The sequence below is a fragment of the Pseudophryne corroboree genome, chromosome 3 (genome assembly GCF_028390025.1).
Source record: "Pseudophryne corroboree isolate aPseCor3 chromosome 3, aPseCor3.hap2, whole genome shotgun sequence".
NCBI lineage: Eukaryota > Metazoa > Chordata > Amphibia > Anura > Myobatrachidae > Pseudophryne > Pseudophryne corroboree.
This window is the reverse complement of record NC_086446.1, coordinates 380197055-380219442: the sequence shown is the minus strand read 5'-3', so window position 1 is coordinate 380219442 and position 22388 is coordinate 380197055. Positions and strand designations below refer to the sequence as shown.

The 22388-nt window shown below is 45.2% G+C and overlaps 1 protein-coding gene across 1 annotated transcript in view; it reads left to right on the top strand.

Annotated features, from left to right (window-relative positions):
* The window catches only part of PLCD3 (phospholipase C delta 3), a 137911-nt gene that overhangs the window by 105435 nt on the left and 10088 nt on the right, over positions 1–22388 (top strand). The window contains exons 6-12 of the mRNA XM_063959984.1: positions 335–536; positions 1378–1522; positions 5431–5583; positions 7671–7754; positions 17272–17401; positions 19886–20002; positions 20123–20289. Of these exons, the coding sequence (XP_063816054.1) occupies positions 335–536; positions 1378–1522; positions 5431–5583; positions 7671–7754; positions 17272–17401; positions 19886–20002; positions 20123–20289 (998 nt within the window). The remainder of the gene's footprint in view (positions 1–334; positions 537–1377; positions 1523–5430; positions 5584–7670; positions 7755–17271; positions 17402–19885; positions 20003–20122; positions 20290–22388) is intronic.

Genomic DNA, 22388 nt, shown 5'->3' with positions numbered 1-22388 from the left:
AAATGAGGCTTAACGGAGTAGTATTTTAGGAGAAAAAGTAAAGTTAGAATCCAGTGAAGTAGGTGGTACTAAAGGGGTGAATGGATGGCCTGATAAGTGTTTTTTTTTTTTACTATGTCCAGATGGGCATGCAAAAAAGTCGTGTAGGGTTCTTCTCTGTGGACATTTGCACAAACCGTAAATGTGGACATGAGGTTCAACAAACCTTGTTTTCACATAGTGGACAGTTAGATACATTTGGGAAAATGAAAGTGCTCATTGATACACCCTCACTGTAGGGTCTCAGTGTTAGGATCTCTCACCAACTGTCTACTTTCCTGAATCCTATCCACAGCCAAGCAGCATGACCTGATGATGCAAGAAGGATTCATGATGTACCTGCTGTCAGCAGAAGGAGACATCTTTAATCAGGAGCACAGGGATGTATACATGGACATGACTCAACCTCTGTGCCATTACTTCATCTCCTGCTCCCACAACACCTACCTGACCAATCATCAGCTCGTTGGAGCCAGCAGCACAGAGTCATATGTTGGGTGAGAAAATCTTTTCACATGGGAGGGTTCATGAGTGTGACTGACTGCAGGTCATTATTATTATCCTTAATATGGCGCCACAAGGGATCAGCAGTGCCCATTATAGAGTACATAAACAAATGAGCAAAACAAGAAAAATAGCACTTACAGTTTGATACAATTTAGGCGGTACAGAAAACAAGGGGTTAGGTGCCATCAAAGGGCATGCTGCATCGCAGCAAAGACTAAATCTGGAAATATGCATTTCTCTGATAAGTTGCAATATAGGTAATCTGCGAAAAAGGCCTAGATCACTGATGGCAGGTTTCTTTAATCAATCAATCAATCAATCAATCAATCAATCAATTAATCAAGGCCACTGTTACTTCCTTTATCTGAGCTGGACTTTCCTAAGCACTATTACATACCGGAGTGAGGGGAGGACTTTGGTCCTGAGTTGCCATAAATGCCCAGGTAAGTATGTGGAAAGTGACCTGGAACCAGAAGAATTCCATTTGTACCCAGATGCAGGTGAAGACTTAATGTACTCATTTACAAAGGACATTACTATACAGTTGCTCAGATGTAAAGTAATGCAACGCTAAATACATGAAGATGTATCACTTTGTGTCCGTGAATATTTGCTTGGATGCAAATATTCGGGCCTTTATATTATAATGAATACAACCAAAATGTTCTACATTCATACTTAAAGCAATATAAGTCAGCTTCCTATTTCAGTAATATTCCTTGTCACATTCTAGCAGAAACAATTAAAGCCACACTCTCTTTTATGTGTAGTAAAAGAAAATCATTTTGTGCTGGGTTTATCACTGTTCACAATTTTGTCTCCTGTCTGTAGGGCATTCAATGAGGGCTGCCGCTGTGTGGAGCTGGACTGCTGGGAGGGGACAGGCGGTGAGCCAGTGATTTACCATGGACACACTCTCACTTCCAAGATACTGTTCAAGGATGTCATCTCCACCATAAAACACTATGCATTTAAAGTGAGTAGCACTGTGTCATACACTACATCATAGACAGTGGAATGCTGAAGGGGAAGTTTTTAATCACAGACCAGGCATATATATTACACCGCTCTCAACAATTTAAAGACATCACTATTTTCTTAATGAAATTGAAGCAATTCATGCCCCCAGTGAGTGACCTGACATAGGGGGTGATTCAGATCTGATCGTATGATCAGTTACTCAGACATGCGGGGGGACGCCCAGCATGTCAGGCCATGCCCCCCCTTGCACAGGTGCAAAAGCATCGCACAGTGGTGATGCTTTTGCATCCGCCGAGTAGCTCCCCGCCGCGCCATAGGTCGCTGCGTCTGACGTCACACAGCCACCATGGGCCACCCCCGCAACAGTCCGGACATGCCTGCGTTGTCCGGACCGAGCCCCACCAACAGCGTTCTAATGCGTTGGCACGCGCCCTCCTGCCCCACGACCACCTCTGCCTGTCAATCTTTCACAGGTGATCGCAGGCCTGAGATGCTTTAAGCATCTCACTGGGCCTCCGTCTGAATTAGGCCCTTAGTACAAAGGTAAGCAGTACACTGGTAGAGGTTAGAGAAAAGCTCAGGTTAGCAATAACTGAAAAATACTGTAGTTTTCAGAATTACAAAAAAAAGGCCTTTTTCACGGAACAATGTATGGATTAAGAACTTAACAGCTGTTCTGCAGCAAAGAAAAAGAGGCTTAACTGCACTACTAAAGACTGGAAGAATGTTTTAAGGACTGATTAATAACAGTTTTACATCTTTGGTTCATGAAAAGGGTTTTTGTATGCAGAGTAGGGAAAGAGCTGGTTCCTCAGTGCGCAAGGTTTATTTACACACCATGTTTTGCTATTAAAAGCGTTGCCCCTAAATTGTGGACTCGAACATGCCTGGAATCAGGGCCGGTGCTAGGGTGTCCGGCGTCCTCCCATGCTTTACAAAGGGACAGCGCACGTAACGCCCACTGTAGCAGTGACGCTTACACACGTAATGCCCCCTGCAGTAGTGACACTTACACACGTAATGCCCCCTGCAGTAGTGACACTTACACACGTAATGCCCCCTGTAGTAGTGACACTTACATACGTAACGCCCCCTGTAGTAGTGACACTTACATACGTAACGCCCCTCTGTACCAGTGACGTCTACACACGTAATGCCCCCGATATTAGTAGTGATGCTTACATATGTAACGCCCCTCTGTACCAGTAACGCTTACATACGCAATGCCCCCTGTATTAGTGCCGCTTACACACGTAATGCTCCAGTACCAGTAACGCTTACACACGCAATGCCCCCTGTATTAGTGCCGCTTACACATGTAACGCCCCAGTACCAGTAACGCTTACACACGCAGTGCCCCCTGTATTAGTGCCGCTTACAGATGTAACGCCCCCTGTACCAGTGACGCTTACATACATTATGCCGCACAGTCACACACACACACACACACACACACGTGCATACTGTACATACATTACACACATACACAGTCACACATACACATACATACACACACACATACTTTCACTCACTCACTCTCTTTCCATCCACTTACCTAAGGAAGTCTGGCAGGCTGGAGCTGGAGCAGATCATCCTCCTGTTCATTCAGCCTGGTCCCGTGTAGCTCCGCCCCCAGTTCCATGTAGCTCTGCCCCCTTTTAGCTCCGCACACTGCACTGACACAAAGGAGGAGAGAGGAGGCTTCATGCTGCCGGCGCCGCTGCCTGTCCGTGTGTGACAGGTGCAGCAGCAGCAGGGGGACATCAGCTCAGTACAGGGATGCAGCGTAGGGAGAGCGCCTCTCCAGCCTGTCGCCTCCCTGCACTGCATCCCTTTGCTGATCGACTTGCACCGTCTCTGCCTGGAATCCTACTAAATAAACCCCTGTGGCACCGTCAAATATGGAGGTGGAAGCGCAATAATTTGTTTTGGTTTTTTTTGCTGGATCCCAAGTTGGTGATTTGAACAGAATGATGGTTCATCCTACAGGAAGATAATGACCCAAAACATACCACCAGGCTAGGTCAGAAATACCTTTGAGGAAAAGAACAAGTCGGTAGGCTTCAAATCATGGAACATCCAGTGCTGCCTCCAGACTTGATCCCCATCTAGCTGGTTTGGGATGACCTAGACAGAAGAATGGAAGAAAAGCAACCTATAAGCGCACCACATTTGTAGCAACGTCTGCTTTAGTGTTGGGAGGAACTCCTCGAACATTATTTGTTTTCAATTTAAGAAAGAATGGCACGAGTGTGTCCAGTGGTTATATCTGCAAAAGGTGGCTACTTTGATGAGACAAATATTTAGATTAAGTTTTGTTAAAATAATTCAATAATTCCCTACTGTTTATCTCCAATTGTTTATTTGCTCCATGCTTTCATTTTCAGAGTACACTGACACAATAAACTGTAAATTTTAATAAAAACTAGAAAAACGGTCATGTTCTAAAGCATTTAACCGCTAATATACATACACTTCACATATATAAACACCGGTATTTCTTGACAGTTAAACATTCATACTCTAGTCTAGGCTAATGTAAATGCATTTTGAAACACAGATATTTGTCTTTTGTAGGACAATAATATGACCAACATTTAATAAGTAAATAAATAAATAAATCAGTCAGTCAGTCAGTCTGTCAGTCAGCACTGCACATTTCCCATGGTCATCCTTTTCAGTGTAAAGAAAAGTTTCATTACAAAATAGAAAATTAGCTTTACACTCAGGGGATTTGAGATGTTTGTTGGTTGTCAAGGGGATGGTGTTGCTGGTGTGTAGTGAGTATTGTCAAAAAGGGCATTCAGTACACTGTGGGGGAGATGCATCAAACCTTGTAAAGAGATTTTGGGGGTCTATTCATGTAGCAATGAAAAGCCCTGTTTTGCGTTAAACAGGGCTTTTCTCTGCCTAGTGCAATTCACAGAGCCGGTTACCGTGGAGAAGTCTCTGACTTCTCCAGCGGTACCCCCGCTCTGTGCCTGAATCGCATCACCATACCTTTGCATGGTGAGTGCAATTCATGAAGGTGCGGAAAGCTCTGCTTTCCGCTTCACCATGGGGTTCAGGTTCGACATCTCAGGATGGCGTAACTTGAACTGCGTTGCCGAGACGGCAGGGAAGCTCAATGCTTCTCTGCTCGGCACCCGGTGCTGGCTCCGTCCCCCGACCTCCCAGCAGCCACTGCGGCCTGCCGGGAGGTCATCAAGCTGTGCATGCACAAAGGGACCCGCCACCGGACTCTGCGCATCGCAGGGAGGGACCGCTGGAGATGACCTCACCGCAGGAGCTCCAGTCACCGCAGCGCATCGTCGGAAGGGTAAGTATACATGAATTGCTACTTATTACAGCTTTACATCGCATCGATGCGATGTATGGTGATAAGTAGCAATTCTGTTTTCGTTTTCTTAGTGAATAGACCCCTAAGTACCAACCAATCTGCTCCTGACATTTCACAGGCTGTGTTTGAAAAGTGACAAGTTAGCATCTCCCTGCGGCATTTCACATCTTTCTTATCGGTTCATATTCTATCCCAGTTATTGTAAATATAAAATGCGTGTTACATAAAATCCTATTAGAATTTTCTGAACCAGTAATATGTATTTGGATATGTGCATTTGGATGATGCTTATTGGTTTTGGCCACTCATGTTACCACTTTATATGCTGATGTGATTGTAGAAGAGGTAGTAAGGTTTGGAATGTTGACTTATGTAACAGAATGCTTTGAGTTTCTGCCAATACTACAGTCATTTCCTAGATATGAGATCTAATGACAATAGTATTACTAATACCTTGCCATGTGTTATGCCAAATATAATTGAATATTATTATACATGTGTCTTAAGAAAGCATGATCAGAGATGAATGGCTGACTAATTAAAGTACATGTTTTCTATTGTAGTATTCTCCATATCCAGTCATTCTGTCCATTGAGAACCATTGTGGGTTGGAACAGCAAGTGACAATGGCTCATCATCTACGTACCATCCTTGGGGACATGTTACTAACAGAGCCAATAGATGTCCCTAGTCTATCTCCACTACCATCTCCAGAGGTGAGAATGAAAACCACATACTGTATATGGTCCAGACATAGCATGTGATAAAAGCAGTACCATAAAATATTAGAGATATATCATTAAGCTCTGATTGTAGCTTCAATGAGTGTATTAATGTCTGAGCTCCCACTGTTCCAGAATTATTGTAATGTGAAACCTCTCTCCAGGGCCGTAACTACGTGTGTGCCAAGTGGGCTTGGCACACAGCGCAGTTGCCCTGAGGACGCACGGCCAGCGGCATGTAATGAGTCAAATTGACTCATTACATGCCGCCTCTGCTGTGTGCGCCGTGCGCCACCGCGCTGTGGAGGGAGGTGAGAGCAGGGTTGATTCTATTTCGGAGTGGGAGAAGGGACCTTCTGACGTATCTAGGGGAGGAGACACGTCACCAGGGGGAGGAGCTACGGACGAACAGGGTACCCGAAAAGTACCCTCGCGGGCTCGCTTCGCTCGCCACGCTTCGGGCTTGGCGGCTTCGCTCGCCACCTGATTACTAAAGGTAATAGTTGGTGGCGTGGATAGTAGGTCAACTATCCCGCTGGCCTAGCTCCTCCCCTTTGTGTCGTAACTCCTCCCCCTTATGAAAATGGTCCCTTAGCCCACTTGATTCTAGCATCTACCGTGAGAGCAGCGCCGGGCAGCGGAGAAGGAGGAGGAGAGAGGGGGACTGGAGCCGCAGCAGCGCTATTTCATTGGTAGTAAGTGCCGCTGCAGCAGTCCCCTCTCCTTCCGTATTGGCTGCCCGGCGCTGCTGTGGATGCTGGGATGTGGTTCCTCCATCCCAGCATCCACAGCAGCGCCGTGCAGCCAATACGGAAGAAGAGGGGACAGCTGCAGTGGCGCTTACATACCAATGAAATAGTGCTGCTGCGGCTCCAGTCCCCCTCCCTCCTCCTCCTTGTCCGATGCCTGCACCGAGGGAGCTGCCAGCACGAGCAGCCTGTCAGCGGGGAGATGGTAAGTATCTCTCTCTCTTTCTCTCTCTCTCTGGGGGACACCGTCTGCCATAATGTGTAAAAAGGGGGACTGGCTGCCGCAATGTGTAAAAAGGGGTACACCGTCTGCCGTAATATGTAAAAAGGGAGCCTGGCTGCCGCAATGTGTAAAAAGGGGGACTGGCTGCCATAATGTGTAAAAAGGGGGACTGGCTGCCGCAATGTGTAAAAAGGGGTACACCGTCTGCCGTAATATGTAAAAAGGGAGCCTGGCTGCCGCAATGTGTAAAAAGGGGGACTGGCTGCCGTAATGTGTAAAAAGGGGGACTGGCTGCCTTAATGTGTAAAAAGGGGGACTGGCTGCTGCAATGTGTAAAAAGGGGTACTGGTTGCCGTAATGTGTAAAAAGGGGGACTGGCTGCCGTAATGTGTAAAAAGTTGGATGCTGGCTGCTGCAATGTGTATAAAGGGGGACACCGTCTGCCGTAATGTTAAAAAAGGGGACGCTGTCTGCCGTAATGTGTAAAAAGGGGACGCTGTCTGCTGTAATGTGTAAAAGGGGGACTGTCTGCTGTAATGCGTAAAAAGGGGGACGCTGTGTGCCGTAATGTGTAAAAAGTGGGACTGTCTGCTGTAATGTGTAAAAAGGGGACGCTGTCTGCCGTAATGTTAAAAAAGGGGACGCTGTCTGCTGTAATGTGTAAAAAAGGGGCATGCTGTCTGCCGTAATGTGTAAAAAAGGGGGGCGCTGTCTGCCGTAATGTGTAAAAAGGGGACGCTGTCTGCCATAATGTGTAAAAGGGGGACTGTCTGCTGTAATGTGTAAAAAGGGGGACGCTGTGTGCCGTAATGTGTAAAATGGGGGACTGTCTGCTGTAATGTGTAAAAAGGGGGACGCTGTCTGCTGTAATATATAAAAGGGGCTCTACCTGGTGTAGTGGCGCTACTGTGCAGCGTAATTTGAATAATGGAGACTACTGTGCACCGTAGTATGAATTGCTATTATTTTGTGGCCATGCCCCTATATATTTTTCGTGCGCCTACAGAGCGCACTGCCCCTATTTTACATGGGTGGGGGGGCCCCAATGTCGTTTCTTGCACACACCGCTAAAATGCCTAGTTACGGCACTGCCTCTCTCTATTTGCCAGGCTCTAAAGGGAAAGATCCTGGTGAAAGGGAAAAAGCTGAGTGAATGCCGGTCACCAGATGAAGAGGAGGGGAGAACTAGGATGGTGAGTTGTACAATATGAAGCATTTGGAAACTGGACATTGAAGGAAACCATTGCTGTTTGAGGTTTGTAGGAGGAAATGACAGGTAGAGAAGTATATATATCATTAGATCTTAGTCATATGCGCAGTATTGATTAATGTTTGATCTTAGTCATATGGATTAATGTTAGATCTTAGTCATATGTTCAGTATGGGTATATGTGACTCATATGTTGGAGGGTATAATTAGAATTATGTGTATTATGAATTGAACATACCAGCAAACCTTACACTACTGTGCAGGCTGATGATTGTCTGATTCTGCTTTTACTATTTGATTTTTAATTAAAATAACCTGGGCTGATCTAAAGGAGACCTTTCATGAAACTGGAGAAAAAATAGATTCTTTACAGCAAATAATTACATATGAATATAGTAATTATTTAATATCACAGAAATATAATATAAATAAGCTTACATTTACTAAATATTCTTATGCTCAGCAGTCATAGCAGACAAGTCATTGAAGTGTGAGTAAGCAGTCGCTGGTGTCCGATTTACATGTGTTTAATCAGCAATGTTTGATAACTCTGTTTCTGCTTTTACTACTTGCTTATTTATTTTATTACATAATAAATACTGTTCAACACATTCTAACCTTTATAATTAGCCTAGTTACAAAATATATTTTCTCTAGCATCCATAAGGGATATTGGGGAGACTTGGGGCCTAATTCAGACCTGATCGTAGCAGCAAATTTGTTAGCAGATGGGCAAAACCATGGTAGTCATTCCGAGTTGATCGCTCGCTAGCAGTTTTTAGCAGCCGTGCAAACGCTATGCCGCCTCCCACTGGGAGTGTATTTTAGCTTAGCAGAAGTGTGAACGAAAGGATCGCAGAGCGGCGGCAAACTTTTTTTGTGCAGTTTTAGAGTAGCTCAATACCTACTCAGCGCTTGCGATCACTTCAGACTGTTCAGTTCCTGTTTTGACGTCATGAACATGCCCTGCATTCGCCCAGCCACGCCTGCATTTTTCCTGCCACGCCTGCGTTTTTCCGAACACTCCCTGAAAATGGTCAGTTGACACCAAGAAACGCCCTCTTCCTGTCAATCACACTGCGTCCAGCAGTGCGTCTGAAAAGCTTCGCTAGACCTTGTGTGAAACTACATAGTTCGTTGCAATTGTACGACACGCATGCGCATGTGCAGAAGTGCCATTTTTTTGCCTGATTGCTGCACAGTGAACGAATGCAGCTAGCGATCAACTCGGAATGACCCCCTATGTGCACTGCAAGGGGGGGGGGAGATATAACATGTGCAGAGAGAGTAGATTTGGGTGGGGTGTGTTAAAACTGAAATCTAAATTGCAGTGTAAAAATAAAGCAGCCAGTATTTACCCTGCACAGAAACAAAATAACCCACCCAAATCTAACTCTCTCTGCACATGTTATATCTGCCCCCCCCTGCAGTGCACATGGTTTTGCCCATCTGCTAACAAATTTGCTGCCACGATCAGGTCTGAATTAGGCCCTTAGGTGGTCATTCCAAGTTGTTCGCTCTGTAATTTTCTTCGCATCGCAGCGATTTTCTGCTAACTGCGCATGCGCAATGTTTGCACTGCGACTGCGCCAAGTAAATTTGCTATGCAGTTAGGTATTTTACTCACGGCATTACGAGGTTTTTTCTTCGTTCTGGAGATCGGAGTGTGATTGACAGGAAGTGGGTGTTTCTGGGCGGAAACTGGCCGTTTTATGGGAGTGTGTGAAAATACGCTACCGTTTCTGGGAAAAACGCGGGAGTGGCTGGAGAAATGGAGGAGTGTCTGGGCGAACGCTGGGTGTGTTTGTGACGTCAAACCAGGAACGACAAGCACTGAACTGATCGCACTGGAAGAGTAAGTCTGGAGCTACTCAGAAACTGCAAAGAAATTTCTATTCGCAATTTTGAGAACCTTTCGTTCGCAATTTTGATAAGCTAAGATTCACTCCCAGTAGGCGGCGGCTTAGCGTGTGCAATGCTGCTAAAAGCAGCTTGCGAGCGAACAACTCGGAATGAGGGCCTTAGTACGATGGGGTAAAGACGGGGTCCAAAGGAGCCGGTGCACTTTAAATTTCTTCAACTGGGTCTGATGGCTCCTCCCCTCTATGCACCCTCCCACAGGCAGTTTAGAAAAAAGCGCCCTCAGGAGAGGATGCACACTCTGCAGCTCCAGAGAGTTTTCTTCAGTTTATTTTCAATCTTTATTATTTTCGGTATGCTGTTTGGGCAACAGCATACCTGCATCGTGGGAGTTAGGTGGGGGGGGCGGTCACCGGCCTTGCGAGGCGTCAGAGCCGCTTCCCTGCTGCAGGACCACCGTCCCAAGAAGTTATTGTACAGCGGGGCACTGCGCCTTTGCGGTCACAATCGCAGCACGCCGCACACCCCTAACACTAGCCTGAAGGTGACGACAGTGGTGAGTACAAACCGGGGGCCCCGCTAGGTGGGTCCCCCGGTTCAATGTGCGGCTGACACACAGGGGAGACATACGGGACACTCCTGGGGGGACCCGCTATAGCCCCCTGTGTACACTGGTTAGCGGTGGCTTAATCTAACACTTGTGTGATGTTTTTAAGGTACTTGGGAGACATTGCCAGTATAAAAAACACTAGCTCTGGCGCCATTGGGGGGCGGGGGGGGGGGGGGGCTACCTCAGAGCGGGATCAGCAGCATTCTGGCGCTTTCCTCTGCTTATAGCTGCAGCAGCAGGCACGCACAGCTCCTCCAGACACTCAGGAAATGCTGGAAAACTGGTACAGTGTGTATCAAAGGGGGAGAGCCGCTATTGTACACATTCTGTGTCCTATAAAAGGACAGTAATCATAGGTGTTTCACTGTGATATAACAGCTTACAGCCTCACTGCGGCTGTGTAGCTGGGGTGTGCTGGTCTCTTTCTCTCACATACAGTAAGGGCTAATTTATTACTTTTCTATGTGTATGTTTATGTAACTGTGCTTTACTGTGAACATGGGTAAACACAAATTATGCAGCGTGTGTCACACCAGATTCTCTCCCTCGACATCTGATTCTGTATCATGTGAACAATGCAGCCAATCTTCACAACTCAGTGAGGGTCTGGGGGGCTTTGGGGGGAGGAGATTTAAGAGCCTTCCTGGCTCGGTGCCATTAAAACTATGATGTCTGATATGTCATCACAACTCACTGCTAATGCTCAAAAAACTCAGCTACTACAGCAGGCTGTTGCAGATCTGGATGCCAGGGCAGATGTTACACAGCCCCCCTCTCTAACTCAGGACCACAAAAGCGTGGTTTACCTGCCTTACTCTCTGATTCAGATGATGAGATACAGGAGGATGGGGAGGACTTGGATCCCGTTAGTGGGGATTACACTTCTGCTCAGGGTATTGAATCCCTCATTCTGGCTATACGAGACGTGCTAAAACTCCCTCTAGAGGACGCTGCGTCACAGCAGTCATTTTTCTTTACACAGAACAAGCCTAATGTCACTTTCCCTGATTATGCAGAGTTAGATGACCTATTTAAGTTAGCCTGGAAAAATCCAGACAAAAATCACCAAAAAGATTTTTGCACAGTTTCCCATTTGCTCCTGAAGGTAGTAAATTCTGGGAAGAACATATCATAACATAACATATACATAACATATAATGGGTTGACATATCAGTCTCGCCTGTCTAAAAAAGCGGTGTTGCCTGCCCCGTGCTCCTTTACCATGAAGGACCCAGGGGACAGAAAAATAGAGACTACGCTAAAGTCTATCTTCACAGCAACAGGTATATCTCAAAGGCCAGTCATAGCAGGTTGCTGGATGACCCATGCCATTCACAAGTTGGCTACTCAAATTCAGGTGGGTCTCTCCGGGGATATGCTCTTGGTTACTACGGTAACTCTCCTAAGGCACATATAGGACACTGCTCGCGTCCTGTGTGACTCTCCCAAGGAGATGGGCAATATTAATGCTAGGACCTCTGCCATGGCAGTGTTAGCACGCAGGGCCCTGTGGTTGTGTCAATGGATAGCGGATGCAGAGTCCAAGCGCAGTGTGGAATCTCTCCCCTTTACTGGAAAATGGCTCTTCAGGGTTGTTGGATATGTGGATTTCTAAAGTTACTGCGGGGAAATCCACGTTTCTCCAGTCTGGGGCCCTGCCGGCTAGGCGTTCCTACCCGGGGCCATCTGTTCAGTCCTTTCGGTCTAACAGATTTTGATCTAGGGCCAGAGGTGCCTCTAATGTGGCTAGAGGCACCAGAGGTAAGACAAGAAAACCTGCAAGCACCGGTTCTCAGGAACAGAGCACCAGAACTGCTTCCACTAAGTCCTCAGCATGATGGTGCCTGCCCACCCCGAGGGGATCTCGCCTGCGTCACTTCAGCCACATCTGGGAGAGTTCCTGCCAGGTTACCTGTGTCAAGGACCTCATTTCTCAGGGCTACAAGCTGGAGTTCGACGGTGCTTTTCAAATCAAGCTTACCAGCTTTGGAGGATACGCCAATTATGTTGCAACAGGCCATCCAAAAGTTGGTCCAGTCCAACGTCATTGTTCCTGTACCAATACAACATGAAAAGGGTTATTACTCCAACCTGTTTGTGGTACCAAAACCGGATGGTTCGGTAAGACCCATTTTGAATCTAATGTCCTTGAACCCTTATCTAAAGGTTTTCAAGTTCAAAATGGAATCTTTGCGAGCAGTGATTGCAGGCCTGGAAGAACAGGAATTCATGGTCTCCCTGGATATCAAGGACGCCTATCTCCATATTCCGATTTGGCCACCTCATCAGGCTTATCTGAGGTTTGCCCTACTGGACGATCACTACCAGTACCTGGCGCTACCCTTCGGCCTGTCCACAGCTCTGAGGATGTTTATGAAGGTAATGGCGGAGATGATGTTCCAGCTCCGGGTCCAGGGGGTCAATGTTGTCCCTTACCTGGATGATCTCCTGATAAAAGCAAGATCCAAGGAGCTTTTAATGCTCCATATCGACCGCACTATCCAACTTCTATCACACCATGGGTGGATTCTCAATTTACAGAAGTCCAACCTGGAGCCAATTCAGCGGCTCCTGTTCCTGGGGATGTTACTGGATACTGTTGCCCAGAAAGTATTTCTACCAGAGGACAAGGTGAGAACATTTCAGGAGATGGTCCGCATGGTTCTCCGATCTGCTTGAATATCTATCCATCTTTGCATGAGATTGTTGGGAAAGATGGTAGCCTCATACGAGGCGATCCACTATGGGAGGTTCCATACCAGAACATTTCAATTGGATCTCCTGAACAAGTGGTCCGGGTCACATCTTCAGATGCACCGGATAATACGGCTGTCACCTCAGGCGGCTGTAGTCTTCTAATCTCCAGGAAGGCCGAAGTTTCGGGATTCAAGATTTGATCCTCCTCACGATAGATGCGAGTCTGAGAGGATGGGAAGCTGTCACCCAGGGGGCTCAGTTCCAGGGATGGTGGTCAGCCCGCGAAGCCCTCCTTCCGATCAACATTCTGGAACTTCGGGTGATCTACAATGCTCTGCTTCAGGCCTCTCCTCTACTCTGGGATCATGCGATCCAGGTACAGGCGAACAATGCCACAGCAGTGGTGTTCATCAATCGGCAAGGGGGGACAAAAAGCAGGGCCTGCATGCGAGAGGTGTCAAAGATACTCTTCTGGGCAGAAAGAAATGCAAGGGCAATGTCAGCAATCTTCATTCCGGGAGTAGACAACTGGGAAGTGGACTTCCTGAGTCGTCACAATCTCCACCCGGGGGAGTGAGGGCTCCACCATCAGGTGTTTCAACAGATCATTGACCGGTGGGGCTGCCCGCAAATAGACATGACAGCTTCTCGACTCAACAAGAAGCTACGTTGGTATTGCTCTCGAATCAGGGACCCTCAGGTGAGAGCAGCGGATGCACTGACATCGCCTTGGCCTTACCGGCTGGTCTGCCTGTTTCCTCTGATTCCATTACTCCCAAGGGTGCTAAAGAGAATCAGAAATGAAGGAGTCCAGGCAGTTCTGATTGCCCCGGATTGGCCTCAGAGGGTGTGATACGCGGATCTTCGGGACATGTCCGTCGAAGACCCTTGGCCTCTACCACTAAGAACAGATCTTCCTCAACAAGGACCGTTCGTCTACCTGGAGTTACAGCGACTTCATTTGACGGCATGGAGGTTGATCGGAACATCCTAGCTCACAAGGGCCTTTCCAAGAAGGTCATTGCTACCATGGTTCAGGCCAGGAAACCTGTGACGTCAAAACACTATCATCATATCTGGAGAAGATATGTCTCCTGGTGCAAGGACCGCACGTACCCGCCTGCGGAGTTCAACTTGGGATGTTTCCTACATTTCCTACAGGCTGGTGTGGACAGGGGCTTATGTCTGGGTTCCATTAAGGTCCAGATTTCAGCTCTCTCCATCTTCTTCCAGAAGAAATTGGCAGTGTTGCCAGAAGTTCAGACCTTTTTGCAAGGGGTACTTCACATTCAACCTCCTTTTGTGCCGCCCACGGCACCTTGGGATTTGAATGTTGTGTTGGAGTTTCTACAGTCCTTCTGGTTTGAAACACTGATGATTGTAAAAGACAAGTACCTCACGTGGAGGACGGTGATGTTACTGGCCCTGGCTTCTGCTAGGCGTGTCTCAGAATTGGGGGCCTTATCGTGTAAAAGTCCCTACTTGGTCTTTTACGAGGACAGAGCGGAGCTCATGACTAGGCAGCAGTTCCTGCCGAAGGTCGTCTCTGCGTTCCACTTGAATCAACCTATTGTGGTTCCGTCAGGTTCTGGCACTTCTGCTCCTCCGGAGGCATTGGATGCGGTGCAAGCCTTGAAGATCTATGTCAAGATTACGGCTCGGATCAGAAAGACGGATTCTTTGTTCGTGTTATATGATGTACAGAAAAAGGGATGCCCTGCTTCAAAGCAGTCCATTGCTCGTTGGCTTAGACTTACTATCCAACAGGCCTATGTGTCGGCAGCCTTACCTGTTCCTCAGTCTCTGAAGGCCCACTCTACAAGATCGGTGGGGTCTTCCTGGGCGGCTGCCCGTGGAGTCTTAGCCTTGCAACTATGCCGAGCTGCTACTTGGTCGGGGAAGAACACCTTAGTGAAGTTCTACAGGTTTGATACCCTGGCCAAAGAGGTTACCCAGTTTGGGCAGGCGGTGCTGCAGAAGTCTCCGCACGTTCCCGCCTGTTCTGGAAGCTTTGGGACGTCTCCATCATATTAAGTCTCCCCAAAATCCCTTATGGATGCTAGAGAAAATAGGATTTTAATTACCTACCGGTAAATCCTTTTCTCGTAGTCCATAAGGGATATTGGGCACCCGCCTCAGTGCGTTGACTTTTCTGCAGGTTGTCTTTTCTATGGTTACCTGTTCAACTGTTGCTGTTTGGTTACCAGTCATTGCTGGTTGTTTTATGTTAGTGGTGTGCTGGTGTGTAAATCTCACCACTCGTTGTTATGTTCCTTCCCTCATGTATGTCCTTTCTCTTTCGGGCACTGTTTTACTATAACTGCCTGTGGGAGGGGGCATAGAGGGGAGGAGCCAGCACACCCAGTTGAAGAAATTTAAAGTTCACCAGCTCATTTGGACCCCATCTATACCCCATCATACTAAGTCTCCCCTATATCCCTTATGGACTACGAGAATAGGATTTACCTGTAGGTAATTAAAATCCTATTTTTCGCGACAATGGGTATTATATGATTTTATTTATTTGTTATAACTGACTGCTTCCCATGCAAAACTGAGAAATACTTAATTGGCTTTATTCCCTGTATCACTGAGCCCGTTAATGATTTCTACTGGACGTGCATATTTAAATTAAAAATTAAAGCTGTCCCAGATTTAAATGTTGCCACTTGTACTTTAATTTAATAGGTGTTATTAATACACTAGTCTGGTTCATTTTTAGTATGATATCTCGGGCATCTATTGCCTCAGGAATTATTTTTTTTTGCCAGTATAATCATGGCTTATTCTTATGATACTGGACTCTGGAGTCGATGATCAGTGTGATCTTGATCTGATGGTGGAGTACTGAGAACTATCCAAAGGAGTTGCACTTTCCACGGATGAAAGTGGGCATCTCAGGCTGTCGATCACAAGCTAGTACAAGAGGGAAACAATGAAACGTACATTTGTATATTTTTATAGATGCAAATCCGTAAGGAATCGCAACCGCACATAGTGTCCGTCTCTAAATCAGGCCCTCTGTCAAGTTCCTTCTTATCACCTTACAATAATCAATTTGCTGAAATACATTCACCTTATATAAGGTTGAGTTGAACCTGGGCTCTTATACAAAATCCCCCTAGTAGATGTTCCTCAGTCATGTTGTTCCGGGCGTAATATTGGCGTATGCTCATTTATACGAATACCTGTCTGTGATGATAAGCATAATGATTTCATTACATTTATTGTTATTACATTCTGTTACAAGCATTCAACATACTGTATGTTTGTCCTTGCAATGGGAAAGTCTAATGATAGGTTTGAATGTGATCTGTTAATGGTATTATTTGAACGGTACCATTCCCAAAGTAATGTCAGCATACAACTAAGCAGATACCAGTATGTGATAATTGATACTTCATAGAGGGATTAAACATCACTCTGTACTGATACATAAATATAAAACACAGGCTTTAATATACAATCCCACCCTATGTCTCTTGTATTGTACACATAGGTAGAAGACACTTTATGTAAAGCTCTCTCCTGCATGTTTACAGTACGGTAAGGCATAGCCTCCCAGTTAATAGGGAGTACTCTTCCCCCCCTATATAGATAAACTACTAACAGTAGCACTACTACAGCAGTTATCCTAATAGAATTCTGAGAACAGGTATGCTGTGTGCTGCGGATAAAGCTGGGTACACACTGGGCGATATATCAGCTGTTCAAGCAAATGGCTGATATATCATGAGCCAGTTGGTGGGTGCATACCCCAGATATGTCTGTGAATGACGTCGTTCACAGACATATCGCGTCAGCTGTGCAGAACAACCAATGTCCGATATATCTGTAGATATATCGGGCCATCTGGCTTTGTGTACTGCTGCAGTGGCTGGTGTCAAAGCTGGGTGGGCAAATTCAAATTCAAATGACAGGGACTGACGCATCGAGTGGCCGTTTGGGAAGTGTGTAGACTTCCTTTGATCAGCCACTTGGTTGACGTGATGGCGGGTCCACCGACATATCTGTCAGATGTATATCCAGTCTAGAATTCATAATTAAGTCAATTTGTGGCAGTAAATAATAACCAAACTCACAAATGTATTATTTTGCTGTAATAGATTATTTAACTTTGTTTTTATTTCATTTCAGTTTTTAATGAACTGAAAGTACAAAAAAACAAAAACTTTTATCATGAATTATTTAATGCAGCCCAATTTGTTGTAACTGGAAAATGAGTGGCAAAAGCAGGAACCAACTATTGTAACACTAGTGGTCAGACAGTTTTGTAAGTTTAGAATATTTGTTTTAGTTGTAATTTAGATGGTTTACTCTCCTCCATACTCAGGACATTGCTCAAGAGCTCTCTGACCTGGTGGTCTATTGCCAATCCGTAGAGTATCGAGATCAATCGGGAAGCACCTGTGAAATGAGTTCCTTCAGTGAGGACAAAGTGAGAAGACTAATGAAGGAGTCTGGTAACTATAGAACTACTACAGACGAATTACGATAGACAGCTTACTAGTCTTCCAGAAGAACTTCTATACTATCCTTAGGGAAGAATAAGCCAGTATGAGTCAGTTCATGTCACTGAGTATTGCAACACAACAAAGCAGGGCATTCTTTACAGTTGAAGCAACCTAAACAGTTTCGTTGATGGAATGAGCAGATAATTTTATATTTTATTCTATTAAAAAGTGTTTGATTCGGAACACATATTTTTTTTTCTACGATAGGCAGTTCTTCCTTTAGCAAATGTGTTTTAATTATAGTCGGTCTGCTGTCTTCTGACCAGAATATTTTCTCTTTTCTTTCTCCCTTTTTTTTTAATGAGGTGCTAATTTTGTAAAAATTGTTTATTTTACTTGTGTTCTTTAAAGCAATGTAAACCAAGCCCAATATTTACTTATTAACCTAAGATGATGCAAGAGCAATGGAAAATGGCAATATAATGTATAATCACAAATTAGGGTAACAATTCTGATCCTACTTCTTAAATGGGGTTGGGTATGGCTTTCTGGCGATCAGCATCCAGACGCTGTGGTCCCGGCCGCAGAATGCTGCGGGAATGGGGAGCGCAACGAAGCCCCCTGCGGGCTCACTGCGCTCTCCACGCTGTGGGCTCGGTTCTATTCCCACTCTATGGGTGTCGTGGACACCCACAAGTGGGAATAGTCCCTGCTAGTCGGCATGCCAGCTGTCAGGATTCAGAGCGGGCAGTATGTAGGGGTCGGTATTATGACTGGCGGTCTCCTGACCGCCGGTCACATAACTACATCCCAAACAAGTAATAAACTCCATTTACAGGGTCTTACAAGAAGTGAAAGCTCCTACTCTTTCGTTACTTGTGTGCATATTCTCACTAGGGAGAATCTTGCACAGCACTCTAACCATCCTCTCTTACATCTGCGTCTGCCCCCCAACATGGGGCACAGTGGGAGTTACAGTGTATAAACTTGGTCTTCCCTATGTTCTGGGTTTTGCTAATGGTAAGATGAAATGCAAATTTTGCACTTACTAATTTGTCTAGAGAACAAAGCTAGGAGGGATATATTTCCCTATGTCTCCTTTAGCGATGTCCTGAAAAATGGGTGTTTATGCCAGTGATAGGGCTTCAGTTTATATATCAAAAGATCACTGCATTATCGGCAGCTGTAACCTGTGCCAGTGATGACACCGGTGATTGCCTCCCCATGCAAATCAAAGGATAACCTATTTAACAAACATTGCGATGGTAAATACTAAAATTATATTTTTCAATGGTGAATCTATTTTGTTAAAAATATCTGATATCAATTACAGGTTGAGTATCCCATATCCAAATATTCCGAAATACGGAATATTCCGAAATACGGACTTTTTTGAGTGAGAGTGAGATAGTGAAACCTTTGTTTTTTGATGGCTCAATGTACACAAACTTTGTTTAATACACAGAGTTATTAAAAATATTGTATTAAATGACCTTCAGGCTGTGTGTATAAGGTATATATGAAACATAAATGAATTGTGTGAATGTAGACACACTTTGTTTAATGCACAAAGTTATAAAAAATATTGGTTAAAATGACCTTCAGGCTGTGTGTATAAGGTGTATATGTAACATAAATGCATTCTGTGCTTAGATTTAGGTCTAATCTAGGTCCATGATATCTGATTATGGTATGCAGTTATTCCAAAATACGGAAAAATCCCATATCCAAAATACCTCTGGTCCCAAGCGTTTTGGATAAGGGAGACTCAACCTGTATTATTATTTTTTAGAATTATTTTAATTTACGAATTAGCAGAACTGAAGGCCCATGTCTGGGCCTTCTTTTTCACTCTGCATGTGTGAACCGGCTATCCAGCGCAGATCCTATGAGACCCGTCTGGTGACGCGGTTACTTAATGCTCCTGAACAGTATTGCACAGCTGTCCCAAATAATAGTTTAATATTTTGCATTGATAAATAAATTAAACTCTAGGATGAGAGGCAAAAATCCACACATATTGATAAATGTCTCCACATAGTGGCAACATTTTAAAATATAGGAGCCCTCTATTAAAGATACTATGCTGTTTGCAAGTTTATAAAACATGAGACACCAGCGCTGTGCACACACACCTGTCTTCAAAAAAACAAAAACAAACGGTTAAAGGAAAAGGGATCAGAGAAATGAAAGCATTAATTGCAACTTATACAGTAGGCTTTTTTTTACCACACATAATTTTATGACTTCTTATGATAAATATCAGACCACATTTTATCCATTTTGCTAAATGAATGTACTAGTCACCTCCAAAAACATCTGTCCTCATTGATTTTGCCGGTTCCTAGTAAAAGATGTGCGGGTTCAGATTTAGCGGAAGATGTACTAAGCAGTGATAAAAGTTGAGAAGTGAGCCAGTGGAGGAGAACCAGGCAACCAATCAGCATTGGCGTAACATTTATAATTTGACTGTCCTATTTTAACCCATTACAGGAAACACTTTGGTACGCTATAATACCCGGCAACTCAGCCGTATTTATCCTGATGGACTGCGCGCCAACTCTTCCAACTTTAGCCCACAGGAGATGTGGAATGCAGGCTGCCAGCTTGGTGAGGCCTGTTTCACAAGATCTGTGTATTCCTATGTTATGTCCCCTATTGCCCTTGTATTAGTATGGGACCATCTTTAGTCTTCCTTTTTAACATGAGATTTTATTTTCCATTCTCCAGTGGCTCTGAATTTCCAGACTCCAGATCACAAGATGGATTTGAACAGGGGACGTTTTCAAGACAATGGATTCTGTGGATATGTGCTGAAACCAGAATTCTTGCGGAGAGAGGAAACTTACTTTAACCCAGAGGATCTCAGTGGCAGTGTGAAAATGTTGAATATCAAGGTGAGCAGCTGCTGGTGGATCATGGGACCATGGGCCTAATTCAGATCTGATCGCAGCAGCAAATGTGTTAGCTAATGGGCAAAACCATGCTGCACTGCAGGGGAGGCAAATATAACATGTGCAGAGAGTATTTACCCTGCATAGAAACAATATAACCCACCCAAATCTAACTCTCTCTGCAAATGTTATATCTGCTCCCCCCCTCCCCCCTTCCCCCTCGCAGTGCACATGGTTTCGCCCATTAGCTAACAAATTTGCTGCTGCGATCAGATCTGAATTAGGCCCTGTATTCAGAGGTTCATAGCAGAGACCTGGTTGCATTTCAGGATAAGATTATATGTTCCCAGCTTGGGTTTACATTGCTTTAAATGGGTAAATGTATTATCTCTCTCATCAAAATTAAATGACGTTTCCATCTGTTCAGTGCTACTTTTTGTCTTTTATTGGCAAACCCTATAGAAATGTAGGAAGTAAAAATGGGTACTTTATAAGGTAAGGTGGCTGCCTGCCATTATACCTCTACATAAAAGAAAGTTTGTTTTAGTTTTAACAGGCTGGTCAAACCAACCTAAAGGGTTTATGTAGAGGGAAAGTTAGTTTTTTTCTTTCTTTCCCCCAAGCAGGGATTAAAGTGGGGGGGGAGACGAGGTGGAACTGAGTTCCAACACCTGTAATAGTAGGGGGAACTAGTTCCACCACCTCCATTGCTCTGCACAGTAATTCCAACAGAAAAGCCCACCCCATCACCTATGTCAATAGATGATACAGGCAGAGCTAGTGGTACTGATGAGCTGCAGCCACCTCCCCCTTCCTCCCCTTTCTTCAGGTCCTGCTGGCTCCATGGTCCTCCTCCATCTACAGCCCACCTCTCCTAGAACTCAAACACGCTGTGTCTGTTGGACAGCATTCATCCCCTTCTCAGGTCCCAGTGGCTTCCTTTTTCTGCACAGCGTTTGTGATGTCATGCTGTCACCGCTGCTGAAGTAAAGAGAGGCGCCATGAAGAGGAGCAGGCTCTGTGCATCTTGAAGACAAGATGAGAGGGGGCTGGAGGGACAAGAGAGGTGGGGGAGCTGCTGGAGGTATACAGGACATGGAGCTGCTGGAGGGACACAGACAGTGAGCTGCTAGAGTGACAGAGGCAGAGATGTGTATAAGGGGCACTACTGTGGGCATTATGTGTATAAGCAGCACTACTATGGTCATTATGCGTAAGGGGCACTACTTTTGTGGACATTGTGTGTAAGGGGCACTACTACTGTGGGCATTCTGTATATAAGTGACTCTACTACTGTGAGCATTTTGCGTATAAGCGGCACTTCTGTGGGCAATACAGTATGTGTAAGCGGCACTATATGTGGTCATTATGTGTAAAGGGCACTACTGCTGTGGGAATTGTGTATAAGGGGCACTACTGTGGGCATTATGTGTAAGGGGCAATACTATTGAGGGCATTATGTGTAAGGGGCACTACTACTGTGGGAATTGTGTATAAGAGGCACTACAGTGGGTAACTATAATATAAATATAAGGGTCACTACTGTGTGGCATAATGTGTATAAAGAGTATCATTGTGTAGCGCAATGTGAATAAAGGGCACTACTGAGTGACGTAACCTGAATAAGGGTTACTATGTGATGTAATATGAATCACTGCTTGTAGTGTAATGTGAATAAGATTGTGTTACTCTGTGGTGTAATTTGAATTGGGGACACTGTTGTGTGACTACGCTGCTTCTTTGTGAGATCAATGTCCCTTTTTAAAGTATGGGAAGTAGGGCACTAATTTATAGTTTGCAGGGGGGTGCCAAAAACAGTAGCACTGACCCTAGCTCTGCTATATGTGAGTGTGGGGGGGGGGGGGTGGTAGGTGGCAGTGTGAGTTCCACCACCTCTCCAGGACCACTTTAAGACCTGCCCCCAAGAGATCAATTTGGCAGAAGCTTCTGGGAGTTTGTATTGCCTTCCTCTAGATCAACACCTCTAGAGTATAAAAAAAAGTTCAATTTGAGGGTATGTGTATATTGTAATCTCAGTAACAGTTAAGGCAAGTGTTTGTGGAGGGTTCCCCTTTGGAATGTATATTGTACACATCCTTTGG